The sequence below is a fragment of the Apteryx rowi genome, unplaced genomic scaffold (assembly GCF_003343035.1).
Source record: "Apteryx rowi isolate R43461 unplaced genomic scaffold, aptRow1 scaffold_383, whole genome shotgun sequence".
In the NCBI taxonomy this organism is placed as follows: domain Eukaryota; kingdom Metazoa; phylum Chordata; class Aves; order Apterygiformes; family Apterygidae; genus Apteryx; species Apteryx rowi.
This window is the reverse complement of record NW_020450341.1, coordinates 694,643-716,217: the sequence shown is the minus strand read 5'-3', so window position 1 is coordinate 716,217 and position 21,575 is coordinate 694,643. Positions and strand designations below refer to the sequence as shown.

General features: G+C 38.1%; 1 protein-coding gene across 1 annotated transcript in view; it reads left to right on the top strand.

Annotated features, from left to right (window-relative positions):
- The first annotated feature begins 11,019 nt into the window (after positions 1–11,019).
- TINAG (tubulointerstitial nephritis antigen) overlaps positions 11,020–21,575 on the top strand; it is a 43,010-nt gene continuing 32,454 nt past the window's right edge. Inside the window, exons 1-4 of the mRNA XM_026074267.1 lie at positions 11,020–11,389; positions 15,363–15,426; positions 16,129–16,218; positions 17,030–17,144. Of these exons, the coding sequence (XP_025930052.1) occupies positions 11,020–11,389; positions 15,363–15,426; positions 16,129–16,218; positions 17,030–17,144 (639 nt within the window). The remainder of the gene's footprint in view (positions 11,390–15,362; positions 15,427–16,128; positions 16,219–17,029; positions 17,145–21,575) is intronic.

Genomic DNA, 21,575 nt, shown 5'->3' with positions numbered 1-21,575 from the left:
ACTGCAGCACTGGGCCCTCTTCACATCACCAGAACAGTTCATTTAACTGAAAATTTAATGAGCTCACAAATGAGTACTATAAGTAAGAACATCTACTGCTTATACTAAAAGAATAGGAGTATCAAGTGTTAGCTGTGGCAAATTCTTTAACCTCATAAATGGATGAGCCACTAAAAGGGAACATTAACCTAAAGTCTTCTGATATTTATAAATAGAAATGTAGGTCCAAACTGTGCACACTTGTAAGTTTTCAAATGAATCCTTTAAGAATCAATGGAAATACTTTATATTTACTTCATACTGTAATAATACTTTATAATTTATAATACTTTATATTTGCAACATGATATTTATACTTACAGCAGGTATTTGGACGATACTTTTTGCCAGCTTCAGTGGTAACTGTTTGTTTTAAGTAAAAAGGTTCAGTTATAGTCCACTGGCTGTAGGACTTTATTAGATGACCATGCATTAACAAGGAAAAAGCATTTTATGCATTTACAGGATTTTATTTCTGATGTGATCTCTATAAAAAATGTACAATGAATCTATTCCTTATCCTTCAGAGTAAGTTTACATTAAAAAGTATAAAATGGTAGTAATGCATATGCTGTGCAAATGTGATGCAGTGAAAGTATGAAATGTCAGTATGCTATTTAAACTGCCATTTTAATTTAAATCTATTTGGCTTTAAGAAACAGCTTTTGCATTTAGTCCTGTTTCAATAATGGCAGAAGTAATGTATAATACTTCCAGAGGGAAAGAGCTTGCTCTGAGCAGGTAGTCAGAACAAAGTTGTAGCTGGATGAAGGCTTTTTATTAGGCAAATAAACTTTGCTGGCCCATTCATCTAGCTTGGTAAAATCTTCCTGAATGGAAGCCCTACCCTCAGCATATCAACCACTCTCTCCCCTCCAAATTAGTGACCTCCGCAAACTTGCTCAGCCTGCATGCTCTTCCATTACCCCTGTCACTGGTGGAGATGTTAAACGGTATTGACCCCAGTATCTGTGTAMCACCACCTGGAACTGGATGCTCATTAGACTTGAACCATTGACTACCATCTCTCCAGCCCCATGGTCCAGCCAGTTATGCATCCACTCTGTAGTCCACCATCTCCTCAGTTTGGGCACTAGACTACTGTAGGACACTGTGTCGAAAGCCTTGCTAAGGTAGAGGAAAACAAAATCCATGCCATGTAAATGCCAGGTTGGGCACCTGCTCCTTCCTCCCAGGCTGTGGTATGAAAAAGAACTGAAAACCCAACATGAGATGTCCCTCCAGTGTGTATTTAGCTATTTAAAATCCAAGGTAATTCTTTATCTATTGAAATTTGCTACATGATTAGCACATGAAAAGTTCCTGAGTTCAGGACAGCAAAGTTATAAATTTTGATTCTTTTTTAAAAAATAGAAGGTGCTGTATGATGTTGTCCACTAGTAAAATGTTTGTAAAACTGTGCCTATATAGCATGCTGCAGTTTTTATTCTCTTCTCCCCTTTGTTTTCACTCTTTATTTCCCTTTTTTCTACAGGCTGCCAATGAAAGAGGTTCTGTTTAGCTATAATGGTGAGTATTACTGTTTTTATGACTTGATTACAGTCACACTTTGAATACGTAACTACAGCTTTAGTGTCCCTTAAAAATTTTGTGTGTGTTTTTGTCTAAAAAATATGATAGGATGCTTCAATCATACAATTTTAGGGTTTGAATAATCAGCTGGCTATGTTTGGTGAATGAATTTCTATTAATAACTACTAATATAGAATAATTCTACTTTTCAGCATCATAGAATAAACTAAAAAATGAATTAATTCTAAGTGGGATGCAATCAAAGAGTAGAAGGAATTAAGGAGTGGTCTGGGATTAAATTGTATAGTAATGTCATTGAAATAAGATGTTTTATTTTATATTTGAGTACATAACTGCATAGTGCCATTAAAATTAATGGTTTGCTAGAGTTAAACAATACTATACAGCAAAATGCACTATACTTGAGTGTAGATACAAAGTAGCATTTAACAGGGGAGCTCAACAAATAGTAGGTGACATATAAAAGGCTGAAATGTTCAATGCCTTTTTTATTTCAGTCTCTACAAAAAGAGGTTAATTGTGACCAAAAGTTTAATTCAGTTAATATTAAAAATTTGAGAGTAGGAGCCTGGAGAGATTAAGAAAAAAAACACCTTAAGAAATACTGAGATAAATTAGATGTATTTGGGGTGGCACAGCCTAATGAAATTTACCCTTCAATGCCTTAACCAAAGCAATTTCCCAAACACTAGTGATTGGCAGGATGAGCAAGTTTTCAGAGAACTGGGGAAAGGCAAACATAATATCATGTCTAACAAAGGAGGAAAGGCAGATCTAAGGAATTACAGAAAAGTCAGCCATAACATCACTTCCAAGAAAGATACTGGAGCAAAGTATTAAATAATCCACTCGTAGGCATCTAGAGAACAGAGAGGAGATAAGAGGACTTGCACAGGGACACGTGAGAAACAAATCCTATCAAGTCAATCTCATTTCCTTCTTTGACAGCATAACAGATATAGGGGATATGACTGATACAACATATCTTCTGACACTGTCCCACATGACATTCATAAGCAAACAGAGCAGATATGGACTAAATGAAATTCACATAAGGTAGATGTGCAGCTGATTGGACAGCTGGATTCAGAACAATCATTTACTGTCAAAATGGGAGAGCATTTCTCACAGACTTCCACAATGCTGACATCTAGTATTTAGTACTATAAAACATTGTTATCCATTACTTGCTCAATAGGATAAATAGTAAATTTATCAGATTTGCAGATAATGCCCAGCTGGGAGACCTTGCCAGCAGTTTGAAAGACAGGATTAGAATTCAAAAAAATTTTGTTAAATTAGAAAAATGGCTTGAAATCAATATGATAAAGTTCTCTGAAGACAAGCACAAGGAAAAATGAAAAGCACAGACAGAAATAGAATGGCAGTAATACTGCAGGAGAGAATCCAAGGATTACAGGGGACAACAAACTGAATCTGAGTTGAAGAGGTAATGCTCTTGCGAAAAAGAAAAATGCTACTGAAGGGAAATGTCGAAAGAAGTGCTTATAATATAATGGAGGTAATTACTCATCTCTATTCCATGTTGGTGGGGAATCAGTTGCAGTATTGTGTTCCATTTTGGACATTTTTAGAAAGAGAGATTGTGGATGTGGAAACAAATGAAAGATTTTGGAAAGATTTAATGGTTTCAGTTTCCTTACAAAGACAAAAAGAAATAAAGACAGAGCAGAGACACAGCAGTTTCTTCCTCTTTATAATGAGCTGTTATAAGGAGATGTTAGTCAGCTCTCCATCTTCCCTGACAGCAGAAGAAAAAGAAATGGGCCTAAATTTCAGGAAGGGAGATTTAGTTTAAAGATTAAGATAGTTGCAGCTATGTGGGAAGCTAAGTGCTCAAACAGGTTACCTCAGGCTGCTGCAAGGAGAGGCAAGCACCTCACAAGGCAGGTTTGGCTTCCTTGCTGTCGTCTTGCCTCACAKCTATGGAACAAACAGGAGGACTCAAAATTTCTTCAAGCCTTTTTTTCTGTGAAGCTGCAAGTTACATTTATCAGACAGATCAGCCGGTTGCATAAATTATGAAAGCTAATTGACCTAAGTGCATGTTATTTATATTTTACTGATCTGTTTCTTGACTACTCACGTTCATGTGAAAACTCTTCTTTTGCAGCCTTGAATTAAGATCCAGAGCTAAAACTGTAAAGCATTTTGAGGCCTGTTCCTATACTGAGATGGAATCCACAACACAAATGTTATTTAAAACAGCATTTAAAAAAAATTGCTTCCAGTATACTAATTGCAAAGCAGTCATAACTGTCAAATATTCTTTCCAGAGATAATCATACGTATTAGAGTAATTAACCCCAGAGAAACACACATGAATGTGGCATATTTATATATCGTTTCTTGAAATGCTTACTGGTTTAAGAGATGCCCAGAGTAACACAGCGTATTTTCTTTAGAAATAATATAAATGTTGAAATTAAATAAAGCTGTATTTTTGTTGCAAAGTGTTTGTTGTGATTCCTTTTTTTTTTTTCTTACATAAATCTAGCTCCGCATATTTCAAATTGTTGAGAATGAATGCCAATGTCCCTGGAAACAGTATGTTCCCACGCTGTTAATCTTGGTGACATTTTGCCATCATACAGACACTTATATTTTGTGAAACACTCACAGAATTATTCACACTGGTATCACCACCTACAGCAATCCGTATGCACCGTGCTTCTTCCCCACCTTGCAATATTCATAGCCCTTTTGGCCAGCCAGCGTCGATTCCAACCCGTGAGTGCAGACAGAATTGCTAGGTGCTGCTGCTGCCAATGGGGAGGAATCCCCACTTTCCTCTTCATTTTAGGCTGTTAACTTTTTGATGCTGTGCTACCTCCACAGACTGAGTCTTGCCTGTGCCTGGTTCTTAAACAGTTTGCTTTCAAAATACATGGTAAAAGTCTGAGGAAGCTGATTGCCTATGCTAACATGAGTCAGCTTGCTTCTCCCTGATCCCCTGATCCTTTGAATTTGTGAGTCACCCCACATATCTGTACCTGTTCTGGACCTATGCCTCACAGTCCTGCTGACACACTGCTACATGGTAAGGGTGCAGGTTGAGATTACTATTTTAATGAGAAGTGCTGCTGCTTCCATTAAAATTAATGTGATGAACTACTTTATAAAACATCATCATCAATTAAAACATTAAAATTAAAATCAGTTTAAATGTTATACTCTTAAGGGTACTCAGCCTCTTGTACTGCTGGACCTAATGTAATTTCAATCCACTGCAGCCTGCATTTAAACTATTTAACTGTGGAACTGTGAGAAAGGGATAGAAGTTCAACAGTTAGTGAGTCTCCATAAATAGATGATAAACATACATTCTTCCCTTTGTAGAGAAGCACGGACATCCTTTACAGTGTCACAAACAGGTTGATAGACATAAGGTATGCTTTTTTTGAATTAGTATCTTCTCTCAAGAGAAAAATAACAGAAGTTGTGTGTGTAGATACTGTGGACAGCATACCCACTAACTAGATGTCAAAAAAAAAATATTGAGGAAAGCATTTCAGTGAGTTCAAGAGAGAGTTCCTGGGGACAAAAATCAACAGATACAGGTAAATGTGAAAAAAAGTACTGAAAACTTTAAAAAATATAAACATAGATTCATACATATAAACACATCTATATTAAAAATGTTATTAATATTGTACAAAATGTGACAGGTCAGCCCATCCAAGATCTATTAACATTTCTTTTATTCAGTCAAGCATTGAAATGGGCACAAATCTAATTTCTAGAGCCAGTGTGGTCTGTGTGATTCTCAAAAATTTGAATAAATTTTCCTGCCATTTTCTTAAAGTACTTGCTTTGTTCTGAATTTCTTCCAAACCCAACTTTTTTTTTTTCTCCCATGAATTTCATCTTTGTAAAGCCCCAGTCCCATCTGGCATGTCTAGCTGAGAGATTTGTTTGAATGGTATGTTTTAGCTTTAAATAAGTCCAGGTGATAGAATGAAGTCCATAGACTCCAGAACCACATGCAAGGTAAAGAGCTACCAGAATTACAGGAAAGTCAATGGAAGAGTCGCTTTGTTGGCCTCTGCTTTGGTAAGTACTTCACTTGTATATATTTTAAAAAACAGTTTCCCTATCTCTTGAAACAGCTTCTGTTCATAAATGAAAAGTGAGAGTATATTGGCAATTACAGTCTAGGAAGTCTATCCCTAGGTAACTAATGGAAAATGTATTAAGAGAAGAAATCCTTTAAGGAGAGATTATGAAGAACAAATATTGCCATAAAAAATTGATTGCTTTCAGTAGTACTATAAAAATAATAGACACTGCTTATTCAGTGGTGTAATATATTTAGTCCAAGATCTGATACCTTTACCCTAATTTTATTTGTTGTTTCTCTGGTAAATACAGATTCCTGCCAGTATCCCAATGACTGCTTATACTCAGTGAGGGCTTGTAGACCCCCTTTTTCTCTCATTCCCTCTCACAAGCCAACATGCAGTCTGATACACAGTAATCACTGTACCCTGCACGTTTCTGGTGTTTCTGTTGTTGCTGTACTCAATAACTCAAGCTAGCAAAAAAATGAAAGATGTTGCTTTTTTGAGACCTCCCCTTCTCCTTCATCTCCAGCTAGGTCAGGAACTAATCTGGGATTGGCAAGCTCACTGAAAACAGGACTTCTCTGAAGCTATGTGCAGCCATTCCCTAGCTTATCTCTTCACAAGAGTCTGCAGTGACAGCACAACCTTGGTGGTACGTGGGCCTTGATACTCTGGGATGACCGCCACGGTTTTCATCCCCCATTATGTCTCCTGAGAGGTTTCTACCCACACATCAACCACAATGACTGCTTTTCTCCCATGCTGCAAGCACTCATGAAGGACCATTGAAGAGGACAACTGCAGCTACATGACTACACGCATGATGTGCTGGTTCATGCCCAAACCCCCTTTCTTTCTATGCATTAACTCAGCTGAGCTCAGAGTGGGCTGACCATAGTCTCAGGGAGATTCTGGAGTGTGGCTGGTGGAAGAATGAAATGGCACCTGCTGCCTCAAGGTTGACCAGGGAATGCAGTTGGGGTGGGAAGGAACCGTAATGAATTGCTGTGGCAGGAAGCGTGATAAGGTTAGGAGAGTGTAGCGACCACTTGTGGAACCATATAATGCCTATAAAACTCATCTTCTGCTACCTGTGGTTGTTGCTTCATGCTCACATACTTSTGTATGTCTGTGTCTGTATGCATGAGGAATGGGGTTTCTTCGGCAAGGGTAATTGGGGTCATATTCTCATCCTCTAGCTCTGCTTTTGACCCTAAAGCTGTTCATCTGGGTATCTGAGAAACTTACCCCATTGGCCTCATAACTGAGTTATGTCTGGCTGTAGGTCCCAGAGGCTCTTATAACAAATTGCACTGTGGCAGGACTGTACTTAGATATCTGATGAAATTTGCCATGTAAGTCTCCACTATTCTGAGTTGCACATAACCTGGATTGGCATGATAAAAATTGAGATAGGCAGCCTTGAAATGTTTGAATTCAAAGTGACACCGCTCAATGCTGTAACAACAACCCACAACAGTGAGCTGCCAAGCTGTCACTGAGTAGGATGAAAAGTCTATTTAGGCAATGGTGAAAGCACCCTCATTTCTGGGCCTGCTCCAGACACATGGAGACTAAAGTGTTAGCAAGAAAGATTACTTTAATGCCCAGGTATTCTCTGAATAAACATGTCCAGGATCTAGTCACTCATTATCCAGGAGCGTGAATCCTATTCTGTAATCAGCATATGGCAGAGGGAAGACAGTGCGGAATAATACTTTTGGGGAAATAGGTTTGTTTTAAAAACTTTTTTCCTTGTTGCAGCCATTCAGCTTTATTAATAATTAAGAGTAATACATATAAAATATTGCAGCCATTGCAAATCAGTGGTGTATTTTGGGCAAGGAGTCACGAGCTAAGTTTCCATTTGAGCTTAAAGCAAGGGATGGCTCATATCATTGCAGAATTTAAATTGAGGGTAAGCAACTACAAAGGCTCTCTGATGCACTGTGACGTGTCTACTGACCGAAATGACTGCAATAGGGGATGGTATCCTGGTTTCTTCCTGCCTTGGATGCTACACTGGCCGTGAGTCACTTCATTTTCCTAGCACAATGTAGTAATACCACAATTCACCCTCAGGCTGGGTGTAAGGCCTGCCCCCAGCCCTGCTCACAGCACCTGCACAAAGGGAAGGCCACTAAGGTCCTCTGACATGATGGGCTCTGCTGTGAGCTCATGAGATGGACTTTGAGCTTCTAGAGTCTTGGGGTTCATTGCTATATTAACCTCTACTATGAATGTGATTAGAAATGAGATTTTAGGGTGTCCAATAAGCTTGTTCAAACAAATCAGAGAGAATTTTGAAAGAATGTCTGTGGAATAATCCTGCTTGATCTTTAAAGAGATTCTTGTTCATTTCTACTGTTTCTTGTTTTGTTACTCCACAGAGTGTTCAATGACATTAATAATACTTGAATTTCTGCCAGATTTGTGGTGTATTTTTAAACTCAGGCATAGACGCCAGGGAGTGCTGAAACAGGTACAAGCCAGATATTTTTGTACTTAACTATGTAAGACTAGAACCAAGAGTGGGACCATAGTTCAAAAGCTTAACAGAACTGTTATATTTGGAACAAGTTAATCGTCAATAGAGATAAAAGATCACATTTAACTACTCTTAAATACTTATGGGTAAGTTAACACGTGCTTTCACACAGTAGTGAGAGCTACTTTTGCTCACAAAGGAAACTACTGAAATCAAAATATTTGCTGAACCACAACAAAATAGAGTCATGTTTTTGTTAAGGGTTAAACATAAGCCAGCAACAACAAATGGGAAAATTGGATTTTATCAAGTTTCAGCACAATTTCTTGTGTCACAAAACAAACCTGTTCAGAAGCACTAATTCCATTTTTGCATGCCCTTAAAAGACAGCTCATTCCTGTGCAAACTAGCACACTTCACTTCCAAGCAAATCCTTCGCCTCTGGTTTAGTTGTCAGCAAATCATAAAAGTTGAAGATTAAAAAAGCAAACAAAACCGACTATGACTTAAAACATGAATATGGCCATCCACTTAACCTGACTGGCTGATAACATTTATCACATATGGTAGCTTGTTTTCTTCATTTTGCTTTACCAGAGCAAGGATATAACTTTGTAAAATTATTTCCAAAGATCTGCAATAAGAAACAGCATTTACATTTTGCAAATGTCAATGCAATTCAAGAGTCATTTTATCGAAACTGATGGAGTCACACAAGCATAAGGAAAAGCAGACGTTCATCTCTAGTGAGCAGTTCACTTAAGACATGAACGTGTCTCTTCTCACTTTCCTCACATTACATTTGATGCATTGTAGCAGACAGTGACAGACACATTTTTGTCTTAAAAACAAAACCAAATCAAAAAACACAGAAAAAACGTGAAGGCTCAGATTTATATCCTAATATGTGATGTACAGTGATTGCATGTTGCTGACCTTGCCCTTTCTATTCACTTCCGTAAAGAAGTTTGCCTGCAAAAGAACAAAATAAAGCATGTGATCTGATGCAATTTTCCTTCATCCTCAGTCCCTTAGCTGTGGTGAGGAGTGTGTGGGAGGAGGTCCAATAAAAGCACTGCTGGCAAGAAATTGTATTAAAGACCTGAAAGTTTGGATTACTGGCCCTTCTATATAAACACACACACACACGCACATGCACACAGGCACATGATTCCCCTTAATGTGCCTGCCACTCATGGCAGTGCACCCAAACCATCTGTGCTGCCAGCTGTGCTTTCAAAAGTAACTGGTCTTTGATTCAATGACCTTCTGAAGCACTGAACAGTCCAGTGAAAATCACAAAGGGAACGAGTCCCTTCATTCCTTTGAAAACTGCCTGCCATTAATTACTTCAGGTTCCTTTCATTTACTGCAAAATGGGGAAAGAAGAATGACCATTTTTTTTATCTCTTTTTTTAGCTGTGAAGACTTAAATTGTTTTGTAATGATTCGTATTTCGAACTATGTTTTTTTTTTCTGCAATTTAGCCTTACATACTACCTCTACTAGTAATTTTAAAATTCTTTGCTGCTTTTTTCTGAATCTTTTAAAGTTTTGGCAACACTACCATGCATGCTTCTTTAGGTCTGCTGTCCAAAAACTGGAGACCTCAAATCAAATAGTAAAAGCTATTAGACATGTCTCTTGGTAGCTGCTCTGTTTTTCTTTATGGTTTTATTAATATAGCTAACCTTGCTCTCTATTTTTTAAATAGGAATGAGCACTGATCGATCAGTGGTATTTATTACTCTGTTGACAGAGATTTCCAAGTTTTTATTGAATGAAGCTTAAAAGAATATCTTTGAGTAATTGTTTATACTGAATATCACCTGATTTTCTTTTTAATTCACCCACAGTGAAAGAGTGCAAAATTAAATATATAAAGCTAAGTTAGATCACTCCTGCTGTAAGACTGGGAGAATATCTGTTTTAGGCAACAAAGCTTTTGGAGGTCCTGCTTTGAACTCTTAGACAGCTGCAAGTTGTAAGGCACCAGTTTGCTAGGGATATGATTTGATTAAATAATACTTTTCTCAAAAAGTTGTGATAATCCTGTCTGTTCATAAATAATTTCTGTGAAGCAAGTTGCTGGCAAACCCCATCTAAACCATGGTAGAAGCATGTTACATTTTTAACTCTCTATATGCAGCAAAATTATTGGGCAGTGCAAACAAGATTGAAAGCAGGGATGCAGAATATATTTGCAGAATCACAGAATAGTTGGGGTTGGAAGGGACCTCTGGAGATCATCTGGTCCAAACCCGCTGCTCAAGCAGGGTCACCTAGACCAGGCTGCCCAGGACTGTTTACTGTAGTGAAACACAGCGGTCTATAGCCCTGAGTATCAAAAAGGAAAATGTGAAGCAAATGCAACCTAAATATGATGTAGTTTCAAATCATATGGAGAATATATATAGATTACAGGCAACTGAAACCAGGAGGAAGGAGAGCTTTCTTTGAGAGCACGTGCTTATCTCGCATATTATTTTGATTTTAGAAGTTAAAAATACAGAACTAAAATATTGGATCATATATCTTCTGCATAAGAAACTCAGCTTTACTACAGACTTTCTCACTTGGAAAAGAATACACCCAACATCTCAGAATGATTGATACATAGCGGTGGCTCCATTTCCAGTATCTTTTTATCTTGGGCAAATAAAATAGTTTACAACATGTCTGACTAATGATTAACGCATACAGATTCTTCACTTTATAGAAAACTGTAGTCTGCAAGTTTCTGTCCAGGTTTCTTTCTGAACAGTAACTGAAGGGATTACACACACAATAAATGGTCATTTACCTATAAAGTGAAGCATAGGAAGCCTTAAAGAGGCTGCTAGAGACAGAAGAATGTGGCTCAAAAGCCAGATCTTGCTTTTATATTGCATTGCAAGTGAAGTTTGGATGGAAAAGCAACTTGACTCTAGAAGGAGTTTCTCACGAGGACTTTACTCAGCTGAAGACCACCATTCTGTAAAGTGGAGCAGACTGAAAAGGAGCTTGTACCAGGGCAAGTACTGCAAGACACGAGGCTGTTGTGTGGGAAGAGATGATGGCTGCAGCTTTAACATCACTTCCAGAGGAGCTATCTGCTACTGCGACCAGTTCTGTACCACAGGTCCTCCTGGCCCTGTGGACTGCTGTGCTGATTACTGGGATGTCTGTGACAACTCTGTTGAGCCCACTGAGTCAGATGAGCCTTGGCTGCCTCCAACATCAGGTACACAGAGAGAGTGTGATTAATTGGCATTAGCACATCACAATAAAAAATGTACTTGAAACAAAAGCTGCTGATTAATTTTTAGTGTATTAATTTTTAGTGTATTTAAGCTAAAATGTGACTAAAGACACAGTGGACAAACACCAACTTTGGTATGAAACAGGAGTAAGAATTTTGCTTGCTATTATTTCTTTGTCTCTAGGGACATATTTTTTTAGGGTTAGCTAGATAATATCTCTTTTGGAAAGAGCCCCTAGTTTACCCAAATAAGATAACCTCATTGGATCATTAGTGTAATTTCATCAATTTCAATAGAGCATCACAGATTAACGTGAGATTAACATCAAGTCCCAAATTTTAGTATTCATTAGTAAAAACAGACCATCAAGGAGATTGAGACTTATCCTAAATGATAATAGTCTGAGGTATCCTGCAGTAGTTTAGACCCAGCATAGATTCTGTGGGACATCATTTTTATTGCAGCAGCTCAGGTGCAGGAGTAGCTGAAGGAATGTGATTAGAACAGGGATTTCTGTCTAATACTGTCTTTTTTTAGTTTTTCACTAGTCAGTTTGTAGCGGAACTTCCTCCAGGATTGCTCTAATCTCAGTCTATTTTTTTAGAACTAGAGACTGCAAAAAATGACCTACAAGCAGCAGGTTCTTGCTTGGTTCCCCATAGCCAAATCTCTGCTGGTGATAAAGATTAGAATGGGGGATTTTAACACTAATGTAACTCCTTACTATTAGTAGTCCAAACCTGACTGAAAAAGAAGAGAATGTATGAAACTTTTAAAGCCTAAAATCAACACAAATATCGCCATGACTTTTTAAAATTAACTGTTTCTTTTCAATAACTTTGATGATCATATTTCAGCACTCAAATCATAAGCTCTTCAGAAGACTGTGTTCTTAAGCTAGGCGTAGAGCCAAAACCTAATAAGTGATCATAACAGGGAGTGACAAAAATGCTAAATGCTGTAAAGCAAATTTGGTTTTCCAAAGTGTTTTTAATCATCTAAAAGAATGTGCTATGATTTATGTAAATAAAGACATTTATTTCATATTTATTTGGATTGCACGGTTGCTTATTAACTTCCAAAAGATCCTGGGGTTGTTGTAGTAAGCTCTGCATAAACATATGTAGCAGCATTTCTGCTCCTGAGCTGACAGCCTAAGGTTCTAGTTTTGCAAGCTGTTTTAATGAAGCAAATCAGTACAAAACCTGCAGCAGTCTGTCATGTGGATCCTGTGGTAGGTCTACCTCCGAAAAGTAAAAACATAATGGAAAGTTTAGACAAAGGATTAAGTGAAGGGGAATATTTTTACTGTCTTCCTTAATCCAAAATTTGCATATGTGTTCACTATTCTATAGCTCCTGGGTTGTACATGCCTGGCATAGATGGCTATTACATTTAATCTAATCATGCACCTTTATTTGTCTTTTAAGTGAATTTATACCCTATTTTTTATATCTTGCTTCAAAACAAATTCCCTTTTTTTTTTTTTTTTCCCCTGGTTGTTAAAGTGCTTCGCTGATGGAAAGTTAGCCACTTTTTTATCTGCTTATTGGATATTTTTTATACAAGTAACATATAGGGTAGAGAGAGAATAGTAAAACAGTCAAAATGCATTAGGAAAAAAATGTAACTAAAGGAACTTTCTAGAACTGAAATGCCTGAGGAACAGGGAATGGAGAATGAAATTGGAAGGAAAAAATGGAGGAAAAAATGGATGTCTGAAGATTAAGCAAACTACGAGGCATTTTTAGAAATGATGTAAGTACATTAGCTAACTTTTAGTAACTGAGACTACACTTCTGTCTTTGGCTAGGAATTATTTAAGCACTAGAAGATTACATATGTCAAATTACTTTTCACTTGGAAGATTTTGATCTTTTGGTTGCCTGTGTTTTTGCTCTCAGTGTTTCCCGAGTTATATTTCTTTAAATAAACCAATAAACTGACATGCTTTACATGGCTTGGTATACAGAGAAATAAAGCAGTGCTTTATTTCTGGATCCCAGTTTATTCACTGGCATGGAGCATGGCAGTAGTAAGCTATGCTGGGATTTCTTTCATAGGTGCGCACTGTTTTGAGGTCACTCCTGAGTTAGCTATGTGCAACTGGTTTGACATTGTCTTTATAAAGCCAATATACAATATGTTTCAACATCTTTCCTGTGTAGTTTCAAAAGAAATGGTGCACATTCCAGTTTCAGCTTTCTTAGATACTGAATAAGAGTTCTAGACTTTTTTGTTTGTTTGTTTTTTGTTATTAAAGAACCCTTAAAGTTTTATTTATTGACTATGTTTATTATTTATCTTTTTATTTCAATTACTTTGATGGTACAAAAAGGATTGTGTATCCTGTCAGAGTCAACTCACTGGATCTTACCCTGGTGGAGGTATAAAGATGAACAGGAATATAGAGCTGGGATGGAAGTCCTCATTTATTAAATCCACTCCCTTTCTATCACAGCCTCCATGTGATATAATCCCATTAATGAAGTCATCAGGCTCTATCTTGAAATGAATTAATTTCCTATTTACCCCATGACTCTGGCTAGAAGGCTTTTCAGAGTCCTGCTGCCCTGATGGTTTGAATCCTCCTTGTGATTCCCAACTTATTCCTATTTATTTACACCTACTCTTATGCCACAAGTCTCTATTAGCTTAGATATGTCTACTCTCTTTCTGACACTGATATTTTAGGTACATTTATAGGTTGTACTCTTAAGCCCTTCTAAGTCTTAATTTGGCTAGGCTAAAAAAGTTGTTCTTCTAGTCTTCAATTCCCTGTATGTGCATTATTAGAAAACTTTTCCTGTACTTGTTCAAGTTTGTATTTTTTCTTGGAAATGGGTGGTGAGAGCTGCCAGCAGCGCTCCAGATGGGGCCTCATCCTGTCGCTCATACAGTGCATTAATACTTCCTTCCCTTCATATATTTGAAACATCTTGCTGGAAACCTCCTTCCAGTAACTGTCTGATTCTCATTTTGTGGCAGACTATGAAAAAATGTGAGACTTGAGCAATTTGCTTTGGATGTACTTTGAAAAAATGTCTCCATAGAAGAAACTGAATTTGAGCAATCAGTTTGGACCTCAGTTTGAGTGGGATACGGCTCACCTACCTCTGAGCTAGTTGGCATAGTCTCCTGTATAACTAACAGAGAGAAATAGGCCCTTATAATTAATTCATGAATTCTACTCTACTTTAGCATGAAATTAATTATCGCCTAGAAGCACATATTTCTCTCATGTTAATAATGGAGATCTAGATAGCTAAGACATAAATGTCTGTATCTGGTCAGAGGCACTCCACCCCTTGTCATGAGAGAGGGACTGCCTTCCTCACAGTTGTCCGAGAAAAGGCATGATATAATGGTAATATAAGTTGACACTATAGTCATATGAAATATGGTTAAAGCTACCTGAAAATGGAGGAGAAGGAAAACCTGGGGGTTCCTTGCTCCAAACCCTTTCAATGGGTGAAGAAACATGATCTCTACCTGTAGGCTTGCCAAAATCTGAAGGAAAAATAATATATTACAAAACATTTGAAATAGTTTTTAAAATACAGTAACTGAAAAAAAACTTGTTAAAGATTCTATTTTAATTATGTATTATATAATAATTTTATTATTAGAAATTTATTATTTTGAAATTACTAGAAAATAATTTTAGTTGAAGAATTGTTTGCTATTTACATGTAAGATAAGCATTTTTTAGTGTGTGCTTTGAATCTGTTGCTGATTTTATTTACTGTGAATAATAATGTACCTAGGAAAAAATTAAAATTCATCAGACTGTCTTCATTATTTGGAAGAAACTGGAAATAGATATTGCCATCTTTCATCAAAATAATTTATGTATATTGCATTCAACCAATTAATTCAATAATAGCAAGAGTTTTGAGTTAGTTCACTTCAAAATGATTATGTTTTTCACGCATCTATATGTTATGTTGGCAGGTTGTTATAAAGATGGCCAATACTATGGAGAAGGAACAACAATTAAAGACAACTGCAATTCCTGGTAATGTTTCAGAGAACAGCAAATTGAATTTCATTTAGCATACATCGTGAAACAAGAATTAAAGTAGCAAATGTCCTTAAATTCATATTAAACGTGCAATCAACTCAAAATGGTTGGAAGACTTGTCCTGTGTTAAGGTATCGTAGACTAAAGCCCCCTAAAAACGATGGCAAGAGATCATCAGCCCTCCTTGGCAGGACCCCAGCGTCTGAAGGCTGCAGGGTTCCTGTGTGCCTGGTGACCACAGCTTTCCCTGGCTCTCCCGGGCCTCCAGCTGCTGGCTCTGAAGCCATCCCGCATTGCTCCGGCTGCAGCCAAAGGGAGCCGGGACCCACAGCCGCCTTCGTCTCAGCCCAGGATCTGTGGGGCAAGGTGTCTATGGGCACGTAGTTCCTTTCTGGTTACCCAAAATGAAACTTTCTCAAAGCATCTAATTTACAGTAAATTTCTTTTTCTCCCTGATTTGGTTTAACCAGGATAGAAACAAAATTTTGCTATACCACATTTCCTGCAAGAAGTAAACCTTCCCACCTCGTTCCAATTAGGATTCATTAAATAGTGAAGTAGCACTGAGTAAGACTGTGTTTTCATTAATACTATGACATTTGTATTGTTTATGCTTTCCTCCCCACTTTCCTTCTGTTGTTAGAGAGCACAGTTTTCCTTCGACAATTTTGCTCAGAGATATTCTTGCCCTTTCAGCAAATGCTTCCAAAGTCTGTGGAAGTGTTCAAACGATGTATGTCTTGTTCGCCCAGACTTAATTCAGCACATCAATACTGGAGATTATGGGTGAGAACCCTTTTATTTTAAGGTTTTATTGTAAACCACTGTATTGCTCATAATACGCATATGCAAATTATAAGTTATGGTGTACTCCCCTCCCCAAAGACAAGAAAAAGAGATTTTTGTATTTAAAAGCAAACATACTTCTATGAAATCCCTTTTTAAATCTCTGGCAGATTACAGAGATTTAAATGGAAAGATACTGAAAGTCTCATGCTGCTAACAGTTGACAGTTGACATCTATCTAAAGACATCTAGTTGACATCTATCTAAAATATTTTCTAAATTTAGTATAATTTTTTGCTCTTAAAATGCTATTTAGATAATCTTCCCTCATTCCTTTTTTTCACTCAGGATAGATATTTAAAGTAATTTTTCTCTATACCCAGCTGCATTATTCTACATACCAGGACTCTAGGTAGCACTGCAGGAGAGGATGGCCCAAACAGGGACCAAGATATCAGAATTTTGTGAGGTTTAGTGCTTTTCTTGCTACGAGTTCTTGTTCCCTCCAAGTAGTGCAGAGGTGTTAGGGAAATGCTCAGTATCAGAGCAGTATCTCAGGAGCCTGCTGGCTGTTTACAGAGATTCAGGGATTTCCTCCCTACTAGCTGAGGCACTAAATTCACCCATGACACCTGTGTAAGTAAATTTCAGATTGTGACTCAGTACTGGTACATTTTGTACTCCATGGGAGTGATTCAAACCGACTGAGCTAGGACAGAAAATTGTTAGTCACCTGGATACCTTCACCTCTCTAATGTGAGCAGTATCTCTAACACGGGTTTTGTTTCTTTGTTTTACATCTATGAGGAAGATGGAAAGCTGACAACTACAGCCAGCTCTGGGGAATGACACTGGAAGAAGGTTTCAAAAAACGCCTGGGCACACTCCCTCCATCTCATTCTTTACTGAATATGAAAGAAACTCCAGTGAGTGTCATGTGCAATTGTTCAATTTTGTTAATAACTTTATGACGGGGAAAAATAGATGTGGAAAATTATAAGCACACAGTTCAGGGATTTAACACTAACTGCTTCCATGTTGCATATGAAACTTCCAGAATAGTTCTCCTAGCCATAGACAGTGTGGTCATTCTGACAGAAATCAAACTAGGAGGAGCAAAAGGAAATGTTATCCACTGGGAAGCAGTGCACCAATATTCACTTGACCAGTGCTGCCTTGTAGACCACTGATGTGTGGAAATCATTGCTTCTTCTCCATATGCTAATCTATTCCAATTGCACACATGACTGCAAAAAAGTTCTGGACGTATTTCTTTAAGGATAATGGCTGAGACTAAACAGGATTCTTGGAAAGAAGTCATGGAGGTCCATAGAATAAAGCAATGTAAAGATGCAGAACGAGGTTGGCATTTTGGCCAAATGAAAGGAAAAGTGATGGGAAGCATGGGAAAATGAGATGATTTTCTACCACCAGCTGTCTAAACCTCTTGGCCACGGCCACTTTCTTGGCAGTTAAATTAAATTTCTGATCACATATTTATGCTCAAATTAGGTCTGCAGCAAAGCAAATATACTGTAAATTAGGTAGGTTAAGAAATAAAGGAAGAAATGCATGGTTACTTAGTCTGAAATAGATTCTCCAGTGTTTTGAATCAGCTAGCTTCTTTCTTGGAAGGCTCACAATTATGGAAATCATAGTCTGAAAAAAGCAACTACCCCAGCAATGAGAATGAAATTAGAAAAATTGCAAGGATAAATAGATAGATCCAAGGATGGCCAATAACATTGAACATGCTCCTTTTTGATCTTTGGCTTCTACATAGCTCAGGCTAGTGATTCTATTTGAAGACAATTGCTGCTGTTCATTGTATATGCCTATACATATAGATATAAGAATATGGCAGAAGGGTCTCCAAATTACGGAAGGCCTTATGGGTACCGCAGGGCAGAGTTATCACTTGAAGGGGAATTTGGGAGAGAGGGGAGGACCAACAATTTTAAGTGTCTTGACCCTTTTGCTTGATGCAGACTGGTTCTTTGTCCCACACAAATTCTGTTTGCCCCAGTGTGGTGAGGCATTGGGTTGTGGCCCAGGAAGATTGCCTGGCATGCTCCAAATTACACTATTAAAGATTGTCAGAGCCATAAATAACAGAAAATAAACTCTGGAGTAAAAGACTTTCCTCATGTGCTCTGCTAGACTGCTTTTAACAGCAAAGGAGGAATCCATTTGAACTGAAGATGGCAAGTCAAAATAAGAAAATGATATAAAAGATTTTACTGCAATATTGAGTTGTATCTTCCACAAATTGCCAGTGAACTACAATGAAGATAATTTAACAGAGGTTGGTTGTTTCTTTTTGCAGGGATGGGGAGGGTTTTTCATTTGTTAGTTTGTTTGTTTTGGCGGGGGAAGGGTTGAGAAATACAATGTGATCTTCACATAGCAGAAGCAAGAAGTGAGTATAATGTAATTAGCTCACTCAGACATTGACTTCTTCATTATTAGGTATCTAGTTAGCTGAGACAATTTCCACCTAGAATAACAAGAAGGGGAAGGATACAAGAAATTATCTATAATATTTTCTCTCTTCCATTACCCTTTGGGGAGCTGGTCACCCAGTGGTACCATGTTATTGAATCTTTGCTGTTAGGCTTCCTGTGGCTTCCTTGACTGCTGCACTGCTTACATCCTTTGTTCCCCTGATGCGTTTCCCAGGCATAGGTTATCTATTTGTTACCTTTTTACAAAGTCTGTGGGCCACAACTCAACTACCTTTGGCTCTGCCAGAGTCCCCAAAAGCTTCAATGCATTCTTCTCCAGAAATCCAGCTTTGTGCATTTAACCTTCAGGAAGTCCTGAGCATTGCTGGATGCATAAGGTTTGCACAGGATTCTAAGAAATCTTCCTCTCTACTTACAAAACCTAAACATACACAATAATAATCTCTGTATGACTTTCGCTGCTTCTGGAGAATGCTTTGAGCTTACAGAAAATTGCTCTGAATTTTACAGGAACCCATCTCCTGCCTGTAGTTTCTCTTCAGAAATATTAAATCTTTCTTGCTCTTGGATAGTCTTGATTTAAAAAAATTTGCTCTAAAATTTCCCATAAGGCTCTGAGAATTTCCCTGATCCAGTCCCCTTCTATAGTTTTCCAAGGAACATCAGATCCTTAGTTTTCTTATTCTGCCTCATGAAATTTCCTACTTGCCAAATTTCAATACTTTACAGAAATATAAGAGAAAACTGGTTTTCTTCACTTCAGCCAATCCAAGTTAGTAAGCGACTCCGCTTGAATCAGCAGTTATCAAGACCTAATGACCAGTGGGGTGAAGATGTGATAAAGTATTGCTTCATAGCTGACTCCATATCTATTGTCCCTGTGTGATTTAGCAAGTTCGCAGCAGGGGTCAGGGTCCATGAGGGGTGCTGGACAGATGCTTCCAGTTGTCCATTCAACAGTGTGATGTGTCACCAGAGGGGCGTCTGGGATTCTTTCGGATTCTGGGGTTAGTTGTACTGAACTCAAGAGATCGTCATTTGTCAAGTGTGAGAATTTATTATAGTTAAGAAGTTATAACAAAGCTAACAGCATAGCAAAGCTAGAAATATAACAGAACTGAAAACATAAATACATATCAGAGCTCTACAGTTCAATCACTGGTGCACGATACAACGACCGCTCTCACCCTTTCCTTGAGGGCCACCCCTCCGGTATAGTTTTCCCTGGATTCCCTAACAATGGGTGCACGGTACAGTGCCCACTCTCGCCCCTTACGGGCCACCCTTCCAGTCTAATTTTCCCCGGTTTCTCCTCACCACGCTGTTGACATCAGGGACATCCTTGCCGACGGGTGGGTCCTTGGGTCCACAGGCCAGCTGACCGTGAGTCCAAGTCCACACAAGCATATGTGGCTGATTCCCTTTTATACCCAGGCAGAACAACGCCAGCCCACAGCCATACCAAGGCCGCGTGGCTCTAGTCAATACCAGGGCATGCACATCAGCAGGTCACCTCGCACCAAACACTGCTCRGTGGGTAGCAACACACCCATCAGCAGGTCTTTCTGTGGGGAATGGCTCCACAGTTTGGAGATGTGGGTCTGCGGTGTCACTTCCCCTTTGTCTGGACTTCTCAATGATGGGGTCATTAAAGGGTGCGTCCCCAGGCTGCAGCAACCCCACAGTGTGGTGGCACTGGTCGTGGTGCACCCAGGGTTCGTTAACTCTTGGGGAGCGCCCTGGAGCAAACCTCTCTTCTATGGGCTGCACCATCTGGTGTCCCACGCTTGCCTGTGTGGTGCCTGTCAAACAGCAGCCATGGAGTTAACTTCCAGGCACTTTTGAAGATAAGTAACTTACCAGCTTTTCAGAGAAACCTGTCTGTGCTTCCCCTTCCATGAGTAATTTTCTGTCACTGATATTTTGTAAGGCACATGAACACATTTACAAAGATCTAGTGATAAAACCATGCTAATTTTCATGAAAGTGTTTCCATTAAGATTTACCTGTATCCAGGAGACAGGTAGAAAAGGATATGAATGACAAGAAATTCAGAAATAATGACTTAAGATTTTTGAAAGGCACTTTCAAAACCTGAATGGCTTGACCTTAAAGGGACTTTGTTGAGTACTAATCTACCTGCAGACCAAGGAACTGCTTACTCATCCTGGATAAAATTGGTACTAATTAAATCTTCATGGGTTCTCTGGGATTATTACCGTCTTTCCCATTTTGCAGGTGAGGAAACTGTAAGACATTTGCCCCAAATCATCTATTTAGTTGATAAAAATGCTATGATTAGTGTTCAGGAGGTTTTGTCTCTATCCTGTGCTTATCTGATTAAAACCGGGTAGCTTTGCTGATGAAGAATGAAAACCATAGCTACCCATTCATTATATATAACTTTTTCTGAATTTAAATAAAAATCATTTCTCTAACAGGTCACTGAATTACTCTTTCATGAATAAATGAAAACTTCTGATATCTAAGGGGCTGCTGTTTTAATCATTTTTATTGTTTTTTCAGAATGCTTGAGAAAAGCAATTACATGCAAAAAATATTCAAGAATCTAATGCCCTTCTGTGTTAGCCATTTTATAACTATGGCATACCCTTAGTTTTTAGTAGTTTTGGAATGTTTGGTTGTAAAATAGAAGGCTTTTAGTTGTTTCTTTGACTGATAATCCAGTTACAAATTTGGCTTCATAATGTTGCTTCTAATTAAACTGTGTGACAGAACTACATTTTGGTTTAAGGAAAACACAAGCTTCTTGAAGTTGCTCACAGAGTTCTTAAAAGCTCTGCTATTAATAAAAGATTATGCTTGCTCAAAAAGGTGATGTTTATCACCTTAGGGTATTAATACCACATGATGGCATACTAGAATATCTAA